This window comes from Panicum virgatum, chromosome 5N (assembly GCF_016808335.1).
Source record: "Panicum virgatum strain AP13 chromosome 5N, P.virgatum_v5, whole genome shotgun sequence".
Lineage (NCBI taxonomy): Eukaryota > Viridiplantae > Streptophyta > Magnoliopsida > Poales > Poaceae > Panicum > Panicum virgatum.
In genome coordinates this window covers 8,782,562-8,799,095 of record NC_053149.1, presented here as the reverse complement: position 1 = coordinate 8,799,095, position 16,534 = coordinate 8,782,562, and the positions used below count along the sequence as shown (strand labels likewise).

At 46.7% G+C, this 16,534-nt stretch overlaps 4 protein-coding genes across 4 annotated transcripts; 1 reads left to right on the top strand and 3 right to left on the bottom strand.

The window, feature by feature from the left end:
• Nucleotides 1-2,562: 2,562 nt before the first annotated feature.
• On the bottom strand, nt 2,563-3,273 carry LOC120673210 (16.9 kDa class I heat shock protein 3). Its single transcript, XM_039953958.1, has one exon. It carries the CDS (start codon nt 3,196-3,198, stop codon nt 2,743-2,745), a length of 456 nt encoding a protein of 151 aa, XP_039809892.1. The 5' UTR covers nt 3,199-3,273; the 3' UTR covers nt 2,563-2,742.
• Nucleotides 3,274-7,041: 3,768 nt separating this feature from the next.
• Nucleotides 7,042-8,086, bottom strand: LOC120673209 (16.9 kDa class I heat shock protein 1-like). Its single transcript, XM_039953957.1, has one exon. It carries the CDS (start codon nt 7,715-7,717, stop codon nt 7,259-7,261), a length of 459 nt encoding a protein of 152 aa, XP_039809891.1. The 5' UTR covers nt 7,718-8,086; the 3' UTR covers nt 7,042-7,258.
• A 1,087-nt stretch (nt 8,087-9,173) lies between these two features.
• On the top strand, nt 9,174-9,741 carry LOC120673211 (16.9 kDa class I heat shock protein 1-like). Its single transcript, XM_039953960.1, has one exon. It carries the CDS (start codon nt 9,286-9,288, stop codon nt 9,724-9,726), a length of 441 nt encoding a protein of 146 aa, XP_039809894.1. The 5' UTR covers nt 9,174-9,285; the 3' UTR covers nt 9,727-9,741.
• A 3,280-nt stretch (nt 9,742-13,021) lies between these two features.
• On the bottom strand, nt 13,022-14,148 carry LOC120673212. Its single transcript, XM_039953961.1, has 2 exons — nt 13,541-14,148; nt 13,022-13,201 (listed from the first exon to the last, which is right to left on the bottom strand). Exon 1 carries the CDS (start codon nt 14,008-14,010, stop codon nt 13,609-13,611), a length of 402 nt encoding a protein of 133 aa, XP_039809895.1. The 5' UTR covers nt 14,011-14,148; the 3' UTR covers nt 13,022-13,201; nt 13,541-13,608.
• Nucleotides 14,149-16,534: the final 2,386 nt, after the last annotated feature.

Below are 16,534 nucleotides of genomic sequence, written 5' to 3'. Positions count from 1 at the left end.
CTCAAAAAAGCCGAAGTAAAGATGCAAAGTTTAAACCCGACTGTCTTAGTATGCATGTGCTACAAGGAGAATCTTCAGATGATGAGGGTAATGAAGTATATGCTGCTGAATTTGTATGGTCGTCTAATGATAAGCCTAGCACTTGTACTTCTTTAAAGCCGATTCCTAAAAATCGGCATGATGAGGTGAAATTCACTTTTGATGTGACAAAGTGTGATAGGATTTTCGATGAGTGGGCAAAGCTTGGGAAAATTAAGTTCTCTCACACTATTCCATCAACGGATGAATTGAAGCGGCGCGCATATTGTAAGTTACATAATACTTTTTCTCATACCACTAATGATTGCAACGTTCTTCGTAGTCAAATACAATCGGCCATAAATGAAGGACGATTGGTTGTTCCTGCAATGCAAATTGATCAAAATCCTTTTCCTGTTCATACACTTGAGTTGTCAAATCCAAAAGTGTTGATTCGGCCGCATCAAGCCGAATTGGCTAAAGGAAAAAAATGTAATCGTTGGTGAGGAAAGGCATGAGAAAGGGGTGCTACAGAACAAGACCTCTCGAGTTGCAGCAAAGACTTCAACGCTCGGGGGCAGGACAAGTAAAAAGGGGCCGACAGCAAGTCGACCGGTCTGATCGGTTCAAATAGCGGTCCGACCGGTCTGACCGGTGCTAAGATCGGTCTGACCGGTGCGCCCAGTAAATCTGGGAATTCCTCCGGAACTAAAGACAAAAAGAGGCCGAGCTTCAAAGAGCTCTTGGCCAAATATGAGAAGAAGGGAGATGTCCACAAACTGAAGGAGCCATCAAACAGGGTTAAGGATACGAAGCCATCATCGGAACATTAAGAGCGATCAGGTCAAGGTAATTATGCCTCATCCAATGGACCGATTGCTCCATGGTATTGCTGGTGTCCTTACTTTTATACGCATAAGGATTATAGTCGGATGCATATGCAATCATATTACATTCAGTATCTTTCTATATATTAAAATAATACTTCACCACAAAGACCGATTGTTACTAGCAATAATCTGGTCAAAGAAGATGTTGATTGCAGCAAAGAAGTAGAGAAGAGCGCAAAACAGGATTCAAAGTACTTACAGCCGAGGTGGTTTCCCTCAGGCTTGTCTCATACCCAAAAGAGAAAGCTGCAACGGATGCGCAAGGAGTCCATAGAACAACAAGTGGAGGTTATACCAGCAAGGTCGGCGACCATAAAGCAGGTATGGAGGCCTAAGCAAGTTGTTTCGTCATCAGCTTGAAGAAGAAGCAAGATACGACCGATAGAATTTATCGCCCTTAGAACAAAATATGGTTGATGCATGTTTTTCATCGTCTTTAGACAATTTTGGTCTAGGTGCTTATTTTTTTGGTATGCAAGCATCACCAAAAAAAAGGAGGGCATATGTTGACCGAAATTGACAGACTGTGCAGACCGGTCAGACCGGTATGCACAAACCAGTCTGACCGGTCAAGGTGACTTTGTCAAAATGCAAATTGAACTTCACCATTGTGTAGCTCTCGTCGAGACGATTGAAATGCATATATAGAACGCCTAATTTGGAGTTTGGATGTGAGCGTTATGGCCTCTGGAAAACTTGACACTGAGTCGGACTGGTCAGACCGGTCCGGTAGACCTGTCAGACCGGTCTAAACTGCACAGTTTGGGATTGGAGTTGTATTTTGATGCGGAATTTGTATGGAATTAGACTCCTGATGAGGTAAGACCTCCCCTCCCTATAAATATAAAGGGTCACGGCCGATTGAGCATATCCAATCGATCAAAACATATCAATCTAGGCCCCGTTTAGTTTCTAAAAATTTTTTACAGTACTCGTCACATCGAATTTTTAGACACATGCATGAAGTATTAAATATAGTTAAAAGAAATAACTAATTACACAGTCTGACTGATTCCCACGAGATGAATCTAACAATGTTAATTAATCTATGATTGGACATTAATTATCAAATAACAATGAAACGTGCTACAGTACCCAAATCCAAACTTTTTCACCAACTAAACACACCCCTGTTACTTTTCGTTACTTTGCATTGTTTTTCGACTTCCTCAAACCCTAGCTCTTCCAATCTCCATCTGCTGTTCTTCTTACGTCTCCGCGACGTCTAAAGGCGTTCTAGGTGATCTGCCGATCCTAGAACAACCCTACGCACGCGCACCCGCCCTGACGGGTCTCTCCCGGGCGAGCGTTCGTCGGATTTCGCCGTTCTACACTGGCAAACCGGTCTGGCCGATCTGAGCATTGGCGCTACAATTGTGCCGTCGCTCACCGTGCGTTCGTGTGTTGGCCATAGTTTTGCGCCAACACTAATGACTGATCACTGTATATCTTTCCTGACTTGTTGCAATAAGAAGAGGACAGACTGTCGGAGGTTCTCCGAGGTGATCATCTCTGTGCTAAGGGTTCAGCTTGCTGGAACAAGCCAAGAATGAGAAGAGGAATTGTGCCCTGGCTTGTTCCAAAGCAGAGGAAGAGAACACATGTGAAAGGAAAAACTGGACAGCCTGCACTCGTTTTCTCCCAGAAAGGATGCTGGATGCAGGAGTAGTGCTTTATTTACTTTCATATATGCTCAACATGCATGATTACATACAGAGAACACTGATTGCAGGCAGCAGGTTATGCTTATGCATGACACAGACATCAACCGATCACGACCAGAACCGGAGCATCATCATCACAGCTTCTTCCCACGTCCAGGGACCAGGGTTGCTTAACTGGAGATCTCGATGGCCTTCACCTCAGGCTTCTTGACCTCGGCTTTGGGCACGGTGACCGTGAGCACGCCGTTCTCCAGCCCGGCCTTCACCTCGTCCGTCTTGGCGTTCTCCGGCAGGCGGAACCGGCGGAGGAACTTGCCGCTGCTGCGCTCGACGCGGTGCCACTTGTCGTTCTTGTCCTCCTTCTCCTTACTGCGCTCGCCGCTGATGACCAGGACGTTGCCGTCCTCCACCTCGACCTTGACCTCCTCCTTCTTGACACCGGGGAGGTCGGCCTTGAAGACGTGCGCCTCGGGGGTCTCCTTCCAGTCGATGCGCGCGTTGGCGAAGGCGGCGGTGTCGCGGCCCGACGGCGCGACGGACGGGACCAGGGAGCGGAAGACGCCGTCGAAGGGGTCCCAGAAGTCGGCGAAGGGGTCGAACACGTTGCTGCGCCTCACCAGCGACATCGTCGTCGGTTAGGTGACTGAGCGCGGTCGAGTGCGAGTGGATTGCTGAAGGTTGTATGCGTTTGCTCTGTCTGCGTGCTCTGCTCGATGGCTCGAGGTTGGGGACGAGGCAGGTTATTTATAGGTTGATGCCGGACGTGTCGCGTGAACCGTCTGGAGTTCTCTGGCTTCACCTTCCGATTGCTTCGCGGCATATTCTTCCTTCTTTCTCTGGTCTCTGCTTTTCTTTTTTCTTCTAGATGGCTCTCGTGTATCTCGAGTTGCCGCTGCATTCAGTTCAGTTCGAGCAAGACACTCTTTTAATTCTTTCTAGCATCCCCTAGTTTCTAGATCAGCTAATTGCGAGCAAGATTGGATTGATTCGATTTTGTTTAGAGAACTTGTGAAGAAACATCCCGACCCGTCGGTCGATCTACTGGTACTGCTGAAGTACTGGTTGCGGATTATTGTTGTGGCCCGCTGTCAGATGGCGAGGTGGGCAACATTACTCCAGTTTACTATACTCCTACAGTCCTACCATGTAGCATAACAAACGATTTTAGCTTTCACTGCTTACCCTTTGACTGAAAAATATGTTTGACTATTTAGTTTCTTAAATTAAAGAGGAAATGATCACCAGATGGTGGACCCAAAAAGTTTTTTTTTTAAAAAAAAGGTCTTACCAAAATTGCATGTTATATTTTACTAGCTATTTTATAAATATTCATATAAAATATGTACTCCTACAATCAAACTATAAACAGTGAGGCTAAAATTTACAATCATTTCAAAATATATGCCAGTATTATTAAATTATTTTTTCCTTGTGCAAAGTATACACAGTTTTTTTTTTGCGACGAGTATACACAGTTGACACAGAGCGCCGTCAGAGGAGGGAAATGAATTATGGAGCGATAGCGGACGGCCCGATCTAGGCCTTGGTTTGGAGTAGCACGAGTAGCACAAAAATTTTGATTAATAATTAGGGTTACTAAATAAAGTCAATTTACAAAACTAACTCTACAACCCTGCGCTACTTCGCGAGACGAACCTAATGAGGCCTTTGACCGCACGATTAGAGGATGGTACTGTAGCATCACTGTAGCCAATCATCGATTAATTACTGTCATTAGATTCGTCGTGAAAAATTACACCCATCTGTGAAAAAGTTTTACAAATAAACTTCGTTTAGTACTCCATGCATATGAGATTCTTTTCTCGGGAATCATGTGCGCTACTTGTGCTACGGAAACAAACACGGCCCTAAACTCCAGCAACACTCAAGGCCCGAGGGCCTAGGTCAAGCCACATGTGCCAATGGAGGCATTAAAACCAAGTCAGCGCACTAAACTAGCGTCCATACGAAAATGAAAATCTACGGAAAGAAAAAGAAGAATAGGAAAATAAGCATATATTATCCTTTTTAATTATTTTTAATGATATAATAATAGGGTGTTTTTACATTCCATTCTTACGTGACCATGTTCTAGGCTGGAGCTTTTCTCAATGCTGAAATCCAGACAGAATGCTGAATATTGGGCACATTTGTGTTTTTGGCTTGTTTCAGAGTTCGCTATTCAGCATCATACCATTTTGGCCCCTTTTTTTCATGTATTTTAAGTGGTGTGTTTTCATCGGTAGCTCTGTAACCACATCAGCATTTAATTTTCTCCTGTAAAGAATAGTCAACTGCTCATCTTCATCTCATTCCTCCTTATTACTTCTTCCCATGGTGCTCTCTATTCTTAGGGCAGCCACAATGTACTTAAAATGGTGACCTTAAACAATAAATATAATCTTTTTTTTGAACGAACAAGCACATACCGTGTCTATTTCTATTAATAAAGAAGGAGTTACAGGCGAGGAGCCACGGAAGGTTCCTCAAGAAAAAACGGAAAGGAACAAAAAAGCAAACAAAAAACTATAAGAAGGGCGGCCCAGCGACCAGCCACTAATCACCCAAGATGCTCAGCAGGTGCCGGGCACCCGCAACGCCCCAAGCCCCCGCTTCCTGCTTTATTTTTGTCAGAAGCGCTATCATCGAGGACTCGCGCCGGTCAAAAAAATATTGTGTTCCTCTCCTTCCAATAAATGTAATCTATATAGTGCATCTTATACATTGTGCAAGTTAGCAATAGTTAAAAGATTTCTATGGTGTATCTTAAGCTTAAGGTCAAGCCATAGTGAATAAAAAGTAATTTCTCTTCCCCTTTGCTCTCTCAAACAATCCACTTTAGAATAGTGAGCAGTTGTATGTAGATGCTTTTTTATTTTCAAGATAAACCATAAGAATTTTGAAGCTCATTATAGATGGCTATGTCCAACTGTTTATGGATCCCACCTTAAGGTGATTGGTCCGTTCGGCTTGCTGAGGTATGGCTGGCTCAGGCTGGGCTACCAGCCCAGCCATTCAGCAGCCAGTGGCTGCTTCTTCTGTCGGGGACCCCTGCGCCTTTCTCAGTCCAGCATCCCGATTCTCCTGTCGGGGACCCTGCGCCTTTCTCAGTCCAGCACCCCCGTTTGAATCGGCTGGGGGCTGGCTACAAGGATTGGCTGAGGCTGATTGGCTGGCTGGAACTCCAGGTCTCCAGCGCAGCCAAAAATGCCCAGCCGAACAGGGCTGGTGTTGGGCAAAAGCCCTCGCCCTTAATTAACCATTGGTTGAGCGCTAATCCAACGTGTATAGTCATTGCCGTCCCATCCCTGTATAGTCAATTCTAAGCCATTGTGGTGATGGTCTTACATACCCAATACTTCGACTACAACTTGTATCATATATAAATGATGTCTGCCTTCGAAGATCAGTAACGTCACATTGTCACTCTGCTAAGGGTGGTAAAGGATTTTAACTTTTAGTCTAGATAATTTAAGAATCGGATTTTAAAAGAGTCGGACTCTAATTTTATATAATTTTGAGCTAAAATAATTAAGAATCAAGTAAGATTGTGAAGAAACTATAATCTTATACAATTTTGAGTTAAAAAATTAAAGACCAAATAGAATTGTGAAGAAATCATAATCTTATACAATTTTGAGTTAAAAAATTAAAAACCAAATAAGATTATGAAGAAATCATTAGGGTCACGATCCATTACCACCCATTGCATATGACCGTCAGACATTGCTACAAGCCCCGCTACCCTAACCTCAACCACTTAAATCCTAGTCCTATCACACATCAACCATTTAAATTCTAATCTTATCACAGTTCAACGGGAGAAAAACTGTGTTGCCAAACCTCTCTCGAGCAGGGAATCGAAAGCTAAAAGCAAGGAAGAAATGGTCGAAAATGAATATACGGTGTTATGCACCATCGTAGAGATGGAGATATGTTTCGTATATTGCTGTTAATCAAAACATAAGAGCACAATGAAAGAAAGGAATGTTTACACGCACACTCTGCTTCGGAAGCCTAAAAGATTAAAGCACAATTAGACGAACCGTGTTTGGTTGTGTGTGTAAAAAATTTCGCGAAAACTTTTCGCCACTTTATCTGCTAATTAGAGGTATTAAATGAAGTCATACAAAACCACCTCCACAACTACTGTAGCAGTATTGTAACTGATAAAATATTTGACCATACAATTAGAGGATGATTAGAACATGATTATTATAGCATTATTATATCTAATTATAAATTAATTAGTCTTATTAAATTCAGCTTTTAAAATTGCACCTATTTATGAGTTGCAAAATATTTTACAAACAGACTTCTCTTCTTGCGAAATTTTTTATGCGTAAACCAAACATTGACGTTTTTTGGGCTTTGCCCGGCGTTTGGGACGAATTCATGACGGTGAATTACGACTTGCAAACACCACGAACAAAAGCAAAAATTGCAAAATGCAACAACAATATACGTAGTACTCAGTAAATTTGAAAGCTGCTTTTATTTATTTGTCAGAGGAACCACAGGACGTTTACACGGAAGAAGCAAAAACAAGTACAGCGGCAAGGGAAGCACACATCGTCCACACCACACACTCAAGAAGACAATAACACACACAGACAGAGTACGCAGCCAAGCACGCACGACTCGTAGCATCACATCGCATCATCTTCAACCCGCGTCCATGGCCGCTTAACTGGAGATCTGGATGCTCTTCACCTCAGGCTTCTTCTCCTCCGCCTTGGGCACGGTGACGGTGAGCACGCCGTTCTCCAGCCCGGCCTTCACCTGGTCGACCTTGGCGTTCTCCGGCAGGCGGAACCGCCTCATGAACTGGCCGCTGCTGCGCTCGACGCGGTGCCACTTGTCATTCTTGTCCTCCTTCTCCTTGCTGCGCTGGCCGCTGATGACCAGGACGTTGCCGTCCTCCACCTCGACCTTGACCTCCTCCTTCTTGACGCCGGGGAGGTCGGCCTTGAAGACGTGCGCCTCGGGCGTCTCCTTCCAGTCAATGCGGGCGTTGGCGAAGGCGGCGGTCTCGGAGTCGGAGGCGCCGGCCGACGGGACGACGGAGCGGAACATGCTGTCGAAGGGGTCCCAGAGGTCGAGGGAGAAGGGGTCGAACACGCTACTGCGCCTCACCAGCGACATTGTCGGCGGGGGTTGCTGCGAACGGGAACCTGAAACGTTTGCGTGGGATCAGAAAAGAGACGATGATGATGTGTGCGCTGTTCGAGCTCGGTGCGATTTCGATCTTCGGTTTGGAGTGAGCTGAGCGGTGGGAGGGGATGGAATTTATAGCTTCGTCGGGAGCGGTGGGTGAATTGTCTGGAGCTCTCTCCAGCATCATCGTCTATCGTCTTCCTGTTCTGGTTTCCAGATCAGCTTCGTTCCTTCCCGTCGTCTCCCCAGGAAGGCCCCACAATCTTCTAGAGCGGTCTCGTGTCCTGGCGTCCGCTTGCTTTGCTGGGGCGTGACCGGAGCCCTCTCTTCATTCATTGTACTTCGTACTCTACTAGTAGCATTTTTTTAAAAAAAATGATCATTTTAAGGTGTGTTTAGTTGGTGAAAAAATTAGGGTTTGATACTGTAACACATTTCGTTATTACTTGACAAATAATATCTAATTATGGACTAATTAGACTTAAAAGATTCAGCTCATGCTAATTAGTTAGATTGTGTAATTAATTATTTTTTTAATTATTTTTAATGCTTCATGTATTTGTCCAAAAATTCGATGTGACGAGAACTTTACAAAAAAATTTTGAAACGCATAATTTGCTTGACCGACGATACTCGTGACTCGTGAGTTGCCACATGTACTCCATGCATGATTACGTAGTAACATCAGTTTCGCTTCTCTTGGCCATGTTTGGTTTACCGGTGAAAACATTTTCATGAAATTTTTTTGGTACTTTGACCACCAATTAAGGATATTAAATAAAGTCTAATTACAAAATTACCTCCACAACTATGGTACTATAGCAGTTACTCTAATTAATGAGGTCTTTGACCGTACGATTATTGAATAATTGAGCGCGTCACTGTAGCATCACTGTAGCCAATCATGATGAAACTTGAGTCATTATATTCGTCTCGAAAAATTACACTCATCTCTGAAAAGGTTTTACAAATAGATTTCATTTAGTACTCCATGCGAACATTCGTCTTTTTGTGAAATTGTGATGTGACCTAACCAAACATGGCCCTTCATTCTAGCATGCGTTATCTGCAAATGTGGCACTAGTGTACAATCCTTAACAGCGATCACATCGGGATAAGCTACTCGCAAATGCAATGTTTACATAAGAACGGCAGCAGTATTTTCCTCTGTTCTACTCCAACGGCTTCCAGCCAGTCAGCAGTATTTTTTTCTCATACCACTTTAACAGTAGCCTCCAACACTAACCAGCCAATAATATTTTCTATCTCATACTATTCCAGCAGCGGTCTTCAGCACCAGCGAACACGGTCGGTCAGGAAAGCAACCGTTCTGCGGCGCCCGAGTACTCTGGAAGCAATCAGAGACAATTAGAGAACTCCAGAAGGGCCTGTACGAGCTCACACAATCCGTCCTATAAATACCCTGCCTCGCACCCAGCTGCAACCCACCGAAGAACACACAACACCACCAAAGAGATAACAAAGCCTTCTTCCTATAGCACTCTTGCAATCCACAGAGCTAGTTCAGTTCATCCAAGCACACAGAAGCATCAGCAATGTCGCTCGTCAGGCGCGGCAACGTGTTCGACCCCTTCTCCATGGACCTCTGGGACCCCTTCGACAGCATGTTCCGCTCCATCGTCCCATCGTCCTCCTCCGGCTCCGACACCGCCGCCTTCGCCAATGCCCGCATCGACTGGAAGGAGACCCCCGAGGCGCACGTCTTCAAGGCCGACCTCCCCGGCGTCAAGAAGGAGGAGGTCAAGGTGGAGGTGGAGGACGGCAATGTGCTGGTCATCAGCGGCCAGCGCAGCAAGGAGAAGGAGGACAAGAACGACAAGTGGCACCGCGTCGAGCGCAGCAGCGGCCAGTTCATGAGGCGCTTCCGCCTGCCGGAGGACGCCAAGGCGCTACTACAGTCTGTCGTTGCTCTGCTTTGGTGTGTGTACTGTTGTTCAGCCTGCCATGGTAGTGCCTGCTCTGGTGTCATGTGCTAGTCTGTATTTTCTATTTAGTCTGTATGTTCGACTTTCTGCGAGTGAATAAATAAATAATAAAGCAGTTCTTGTATATATTCATCTTTTCTACTCTTGTCCATCTCACAAAAAAAATGCTAGTCTGTATTTTCTATGTTTGGTGAGTCTGTATATATTCGTCTTTTCTACTCTTGTCCATCTCACAAAAAAAAAAGAATCCCATACACTGGTGCTTTTCTTTTGAGAAAAACCGTATCTTTTTCACTTTTTGGAAGGAGTTTGAGAATATATATCTCGTGAGCTGGTTTCATCAGAATGATGATCTAGGCCCAGTCGCATTCAGGTTTGGACAGCCTAAGGTAACAGATTGACATGGATCAAATGGGTGTGTTTGGATCCAAATTTCAAAATTCTAAAGAATTGTAAATTGTCGTATTACACAATTAATGAACCTAATTAAATTGTGATTAGGCATCTAATTAGATCATATTTAGACACTAAATTGTTACCGTAAATATAATACTAATGATGAATTAATTAAATTTATTAGGTTTGTCTTGTTATTAGTTTTATGATTAATTTGTGTTTAATACTTTAAATATGAAAAGAATTCTTTTCAAAATCTCAAAACGGGAACTAAACACATTCGTCTCGTGGTTTATAGACGAATTCTGTAATTAATTTATATTTAATATTTTAAATATGAAAAACAAAATTTCATAAGGAAAGAATTTTTTTAAACAAAAACGGAAGAACTAAACACACCCTCAGTTGTAAAGAATCCTAACCCAAATAGGTCACTGATGCAGATTAAGCCCAACACGTGCGAACAGGACTTTGTCAGCCCCGTTTCAGATAGACCCGATTCTACAAGGCTTACTTTAAAGATGGGCCAACATTTAGCCCAATTCAGCTAAGCTTCCGTGTTGCCCAGCCCAGCCCACCCCAGCCAAGCGCAGCATGAATGCCTGCTAAAAGCGACCCGGTCGTCGTCATCGCCGAAAGCAAGATACTCCGTAGATAGATCAGATAGCGAAACATCAAAACAGACATGACCCCGATTTCATTGAACGTTTGTCCACATGTGCTAAAGCAAAGCTGCTGCTACTGTAGCTTTGATAGCTTGGGCGCGGCCGCGCGGCTATCCAGGGATGCTGCCAAGTGCCAAGGAGCCCAGTCAGAGCAAGGATAATGGAGTCGCTGCTGGCGAGCGACTCGCGTTCCAGCTCACCACAGAGATGTGTAGTGGCGGGCCCCAACATCTTGAATGCTTTTTGTGTTGCAGGGCAGCGTGCACCAGTAAGATCGTATTTAGATAGAGTGTAAAAAAAATTTCGACGGAATTTTACAAATTTAAAGTAATAAATGAAGTCTATTTACAAAACTTTTTGCACAGATGGATTGTAAATCGCGAGACGAATCTAATGATGCTAATTAATCCATGATTAATTCATAATTAGCAGATGGTTACTATAGCATAACTGTTGCAAATTATGAATTAAGTAGGCTCATTAGATTCGTCTCGCGATTTACAGCCATCCATGCAAAAAGTTTTGTAAATAGACTTCATTTATTACTCCATGCATACGTCAAAATATTTGATGTGATTTTTTTTTGCGTTTACGAGGTTTACGGGTATAGATCTAAACAGGGCCTAAGATTCGTGGGAGAGCGCATACGCCTGCTTGCGCCGGCGACTCACAAGAAAGGCTCACCAAACCGCCGGTAACCGGTCCGGTTTGACCGGTTACCGGTCAAACCGGTCCGGCCCGGTTCCGGTGTGGTCCGGTATGAAACCGGTCCAAATTCAAAATTTAAATTTGAATTATAAAAATGAAAAATTATCAAAAAAAATCCTAAAAATACTTCAAGGTGCGACGAATCTAATGGTGTCAAATTTTCTCAAAAATTCGTTCATTTAGTATGGTTTGCGGAATTTATAAGTTAAATAAAAAAAGAAAACGAAAAAAACGGCGGCCCATTAAGGCCCATCGCGCGACAGCGTGCATTTAACCTCGCGTCTGAGAACCAGAAGCCTCAGTCGCGCCTCCCTCATCCGCTCTCCCCTCATTGACTCCTGTCCGCCGCCCGTCACCGGCTAGCCGCGCGCGGAGCTCGGCTAACCGGTCTCCCCCACCGGTAAGCCGGACCGGTAGCAGATCTACCGATCCCGTCTGATTAGCCGCCCGGGGAGGCCGGTTTACCGGACTGGAGAGGCGGCAAACCGCCAACTAGCGGCGGTAAGCCGCGGTCAGGTAAGGTTTTTTTCCTAGGATACGCAATCGGCGGTGAGTTGGTCAAGTGGATGGCATCTACTGAGTTCCAACACAGCAAATGGGCGAATACCGAAAATGGTAGATATACTCATGCAAGTTTTTCAAGTATGGAGTGGTGGGATGCAAGTTTTTCCAGGCACTCTTTTCACTACCCCATTCCTGACATCAGCATGCAGCCACCGACGAGATGGATGTACGAATGGGAAGACCCCCATTTTTATACTATGTTAGTTCAGGAATTGCAGATAACATCGGCGTGGACGGGCCAAACTTGACAACACTACAAGGCTGAGCTGCTTAGAGTGCGAGGTATCGCTTTGATGTCCACCGCCGAATACCAAACCGCGTCCCAAATGGGGGTCTTTCCATTCCTACGTTGAACTTTCATTTCATGTGTATAGGTGTATGACTCCGTATTTGTATGCACGCTTATTACTATTGAATTTGTATGCATGATTATAAATTATTGCTTTGGTAAGGTCATTTACATTAAAATGTGCATAGCTAATGCCGAAATTTCCTTTTATTTCACACCGGGGATCCATTTTTTAAGCGTCGGAAAACTGCTCGAAACCACCGGTATACCAGCCAAACCGGCCGGTAAACCGGAATAATCGGCCGGTATGCCGCTAAGAACCGGACCTTCCAAGTCACCGGCATACCGGCCGGTATACTGGTTAGAACTGCTTCAACGGAGAATTTTGAATTCAAATTTGCGTTTGGCCGGTTCCGACCGGTAACCGGCCTAACCGGACCGGTTAGCCGGAACCGGACCCCGGCGGTTAGGCCGGTCCGGTCGGAAAATGAAACCCTGCTCACAAGTCGCTCACCTCCTTCTCTCTCCTCTTTTCTCCCTCCACCAGCTGTACTTTTTTCTGACGTGTAACTTGAGTCGTCCGCTTACTCAGCATCACTATACTTGCTCTCAGATCATCTCATTTGAAAACTCACAAATTTGAACAGAAATGTTTGTTCGCAGAAAAGCTTGGACTAATCATTGTTGGGTTTGCTTTACCGGACATCGAGGTAGCTGCAGATCATAGAGCCTAAATAATTTTTTCCGAACCAAATATCTCGTTCGAGTTCATGTACAAGTTGCATTACATTCGAAAGAAGAAAACCAGACAGTTCGCAGATCGCAGGAGAGGTTGGAACGAACAAAGATGAACCAAAGCATCACGCAAAGTCGTTACAGGCACAACTGCACAAGCGCATCTGAGGGCTTGTTTGGCTCCAGGACTTTTTCCAAAAGTCCCTATCACATCAAAAGGAATCTTACTATTTTATATTATTAAATAAAATCTGTTTATAAATGTTTTTTGACAGCTGAGTGCTTTTTCGCGAGACGAATCTAATGAGCCTAATTAATCGATGATTGGCTACAGTGATGCTACAGTAACCATTCGCTAATCATAGATTAAGATACATCATTAGATTCGTCTCGCAGTTTAGCCCCAGGGTTCTGCAGTTAGTTTTATAATTAATATTTATTTAATACTTCTAAATACTAAAAAGTCCCTAGGACTTTTTTGAAGTCCCTCAATCTAAACACCGCAAAGAAGAGTGGAACGCGTGGATCGGAGTCCGCCGCCGCAGGTCGTTGATCCGAGAAGCACTTGATCGATGGTCACTCCGGGATGGCGACGAGCACCGGCCGCCACGGCCGCCTCATGAGCAGCCGCCGCCGGAACCCGCCGAACGCGAACCGCCGGTGCGCGCCCGCGCCGTCACGGCCTCCGGCTGCCGCCGCCGCAGCCGCCGACGACACCGGCCGTGCCAGCGCCGCCACCGGCTGGCCGTGCTTCTTGGCGCAAACGTCTCCGTCCCCGGCAGCGCGGCCGGCATCCGTGACCAGAAGCTGCTCCAGGGAGCTCCTGCTGAGGAGGCCGCTCTTCTCCTCGCTCCGGTCCTCCGCCGCGCCTCCCGCCGCCGGCGGCCTGCGGCTCCTGCAGAGGAGGAGGCACCGCACCAGGGTCCAGAAGCTCTTGGCCTTGGGCCGCTGGAGCCGCCCTGCCACCCTTCCTGCCATCCTGCTCGCTGGTTGGCCTCTCTCTGGCGCTTCTGCGATGTGGCCGTTCGGTTATATACCTGTGTTGTTCCTCACATTTTTCTTCAGCTGGGTCTGCTACTGTGTCTGTCTATTGTTGCCCGCTTGAGCTGGTCTGGGATTCTGGAGCTGAACCTGGATTGCTGCTTTAGACCAAAGTATATGGACCTCCCAAATTTGTCATGTCCTCATACGGTATTCTTTTATGTTGCAGGTGATTTATCTGCTTTCGTCCTCAAAGTACGCCTCATTTGAACAAGACCACCTTTAAGCCTTTGCCTCATTGCCTACATCTAGCTGCTGGCTGCAGCTATAGATGGCTAAATGGACCGTATCAGATGGGCGGCACGGAAAACGGCACGACACGGTGTGTTTAGTGGCAGTGCCAGCACGACATGCATAGTGTAGTGCGTGGGCTGTAACTCCAGCACGCAGTGTTGGCATGAGCACGACACGGATAATGGGGTGGCACGGGGCTGGCACAGTACCTATCTGATACTAGCCGTTAGCCTTACAGATTTACTAGACCGGAAGCACACTTAAGATCTGTCACAACGGCCGGCGTATATATATGCCGTAGGGGACACCTCTCGTCCCTCCCAAACTCTAACCCTCACCTTGTCCAACTGGCTCTGGTGCTCACCTCTCCCGGTCGCTCCGACCGCCGGATCTGTGCCGCCGGCCGCCGATGGCCATCTTTTTGGGTCATTTAGTCTTGCCTTGTGCTACATCATCACCCTCGTTCTCGACTCCCCTTCTCTTCTCGTTCTCGGCTGTCCGATTTAGATCGGAGCCGCAGTCTGGCTGGTGAAGCTGCATTGCGCCTCCACCGTCGGCCCGGCATGGCACTACCGAAGGACTTCTTCCCCTTCTATTCCCATCCTTCTCTCTCACCTCCGGTCTCCTCGAATCCGTCCCAAAACTCGAATTTTGAGTGTTTTGAGCCTTTTTGTGGTGGAATGCCTGGCCGGCACTAGCACGGCGTGCTGACCGTGCCGCCGGCAAGACACAGCATAGCACGGTTAAGTGCTTGTAGTGTAGTGACTGGGCCGAGTGGCCAGCACACAGTGCTGGCACGGCACATCACGACTAAAGCTTAGTACGAGTAATGTAGTGTCAAATAGTGTCAGTGCCAAATAGTGTTAGTGCCGGGTCGGGGCGGGCTGCACGTTTTGACCATCTATAGCTGCAGGCGATAGAGCAGTGCACAAACAATAGCCAAGGGCTCCATTTAGCACAATGCAAGGAGATGAAGGTGCTGGCTGCAAAATAAAGCACATTCCCTGGTTTCTTTGTTTACGCGTAGTAGCTTGCGAGGGCCGCAACCGAGCCGCACATCGCCATTTGGAGGCGCCGCGTGGGATGTGTCTGCCCACTCTCCCAAAGAAACCCCAGCAAGGGCCAGCGTCCGCATCAGGATCGCCGTCAGGCGCTAACCACCCGGGCGCTAGAGGACGCGCGATTCTTGGTAGCTAGGGGTAAGTAAAGAGACGAGCACCCGCTGCCCCGTGCTCGAACCGGCGGACAAGTCGTCGGCGTCGCCGCCGCCGCCGCCGTGGCTCGCATTATTGCACGTCGCCGTCGGATCCCAGTTACTCCGGTGGGTGGAAAACGATACGTGTGTGTGCTACTAGTTTAATGGTGGCGGGATTTGACGCGTTCGGCTCCTAGGAGAGGACAGTGGAGTGGTGCTCTCATGCTGTGAGAGCATGCGACTTGTTCCGCCTGACGTGAATCAGATCGATTTTTTTTGTGACATTTGGGTGACGTTTCTGAATTTTTTAGAGCGAAGTTGTCTGCGGTGCTGTTGAATTTTTCATGGCAACCAGCCAGTGTTGTGTGTGTGTGTGTATGGTGACACGGCTGGACGAGCCAGACCCATAGGCCCAACTATTGCTCTGGGCTTATAGATTCCGGCCCAGTAGGCCTTCTCAACTGATAGGGGCGACTTCGTCAGAGTAGTAGCAAGCCGTCCGGCCGCGCGGCCCGGTCAGTTATGCCGTTGCGCTATGCCGCCGCCGCACGCCGGTAGCACCGTAGATGCAGGCGGCTCAGGGCAGAGGCGGCCGATCTCATTCGCAACACCAATGGAGGCCAGCGGCAACCCGCGCACCGCCGGATGGCAGGGCGCCAGGGCGAGATGCGGCCGCCGCCATCAGCGAGCGGCCTGGCCCGGGCCCGGCTGGTAGCGTCCGATTAAGGTACGCATATGCAGTTCTACACTTCTACCTCTGTACAGTATAGGCGCAGGTTATTACTTCCTCTGGTAAATGTACGGCCGTCGCTGAAATTTGGAGCTAAGAAAGGCCAAATGGGAAGATAAAGGCATAGTAGAGTGGCGATTCAGGAATTGAGCTCCATGTCTGAGTGCCACATGTGAGGTTGGAACTTAGAACCGTATGTCGCTCAAATGGCACATCCTGAAATCTTCAGAATATAGAATGCAGGCTGTCAGCAGACTACAACGCACCAACCAAGACAAATTTAAACATGTCCATCAGCCAAT

What these genes read in the sequence shown, in the direction of transcription:
- LOC120673210 (XM_039953958.1), bottom strand. Translation starts at nt 3,198, where the DNA reads ATGTCGCTGGTGAGGCGCAGCAACGTGTTCGACCCCTTCGCCGACTTC.
- LOC120673209 (XM_039953957.1), bottom strand. Translation starts at nt 7,717, where the DNA reads ATGTCGCTGGTGAGGCGCAGTAGCGTGTTCGACCCCTTCTCCCTCGAC.
- LOC120673211 (XM_039953960.1), top strand. Translation starts at nt 9,286, where the DNA reads ATGTCGCTCGTCAGGCGCGGCAACGTGTTCGACCCCTTCTCCATGGAC.
- LOC120673212 (XM_039953961.1), bottom strand. Translation starts at nt 14,010, where the DNA reads ATGGCAGGAAGGGTGGCAGGGCGGCTCCAGCGGCCCAAGGCCAAGAGC.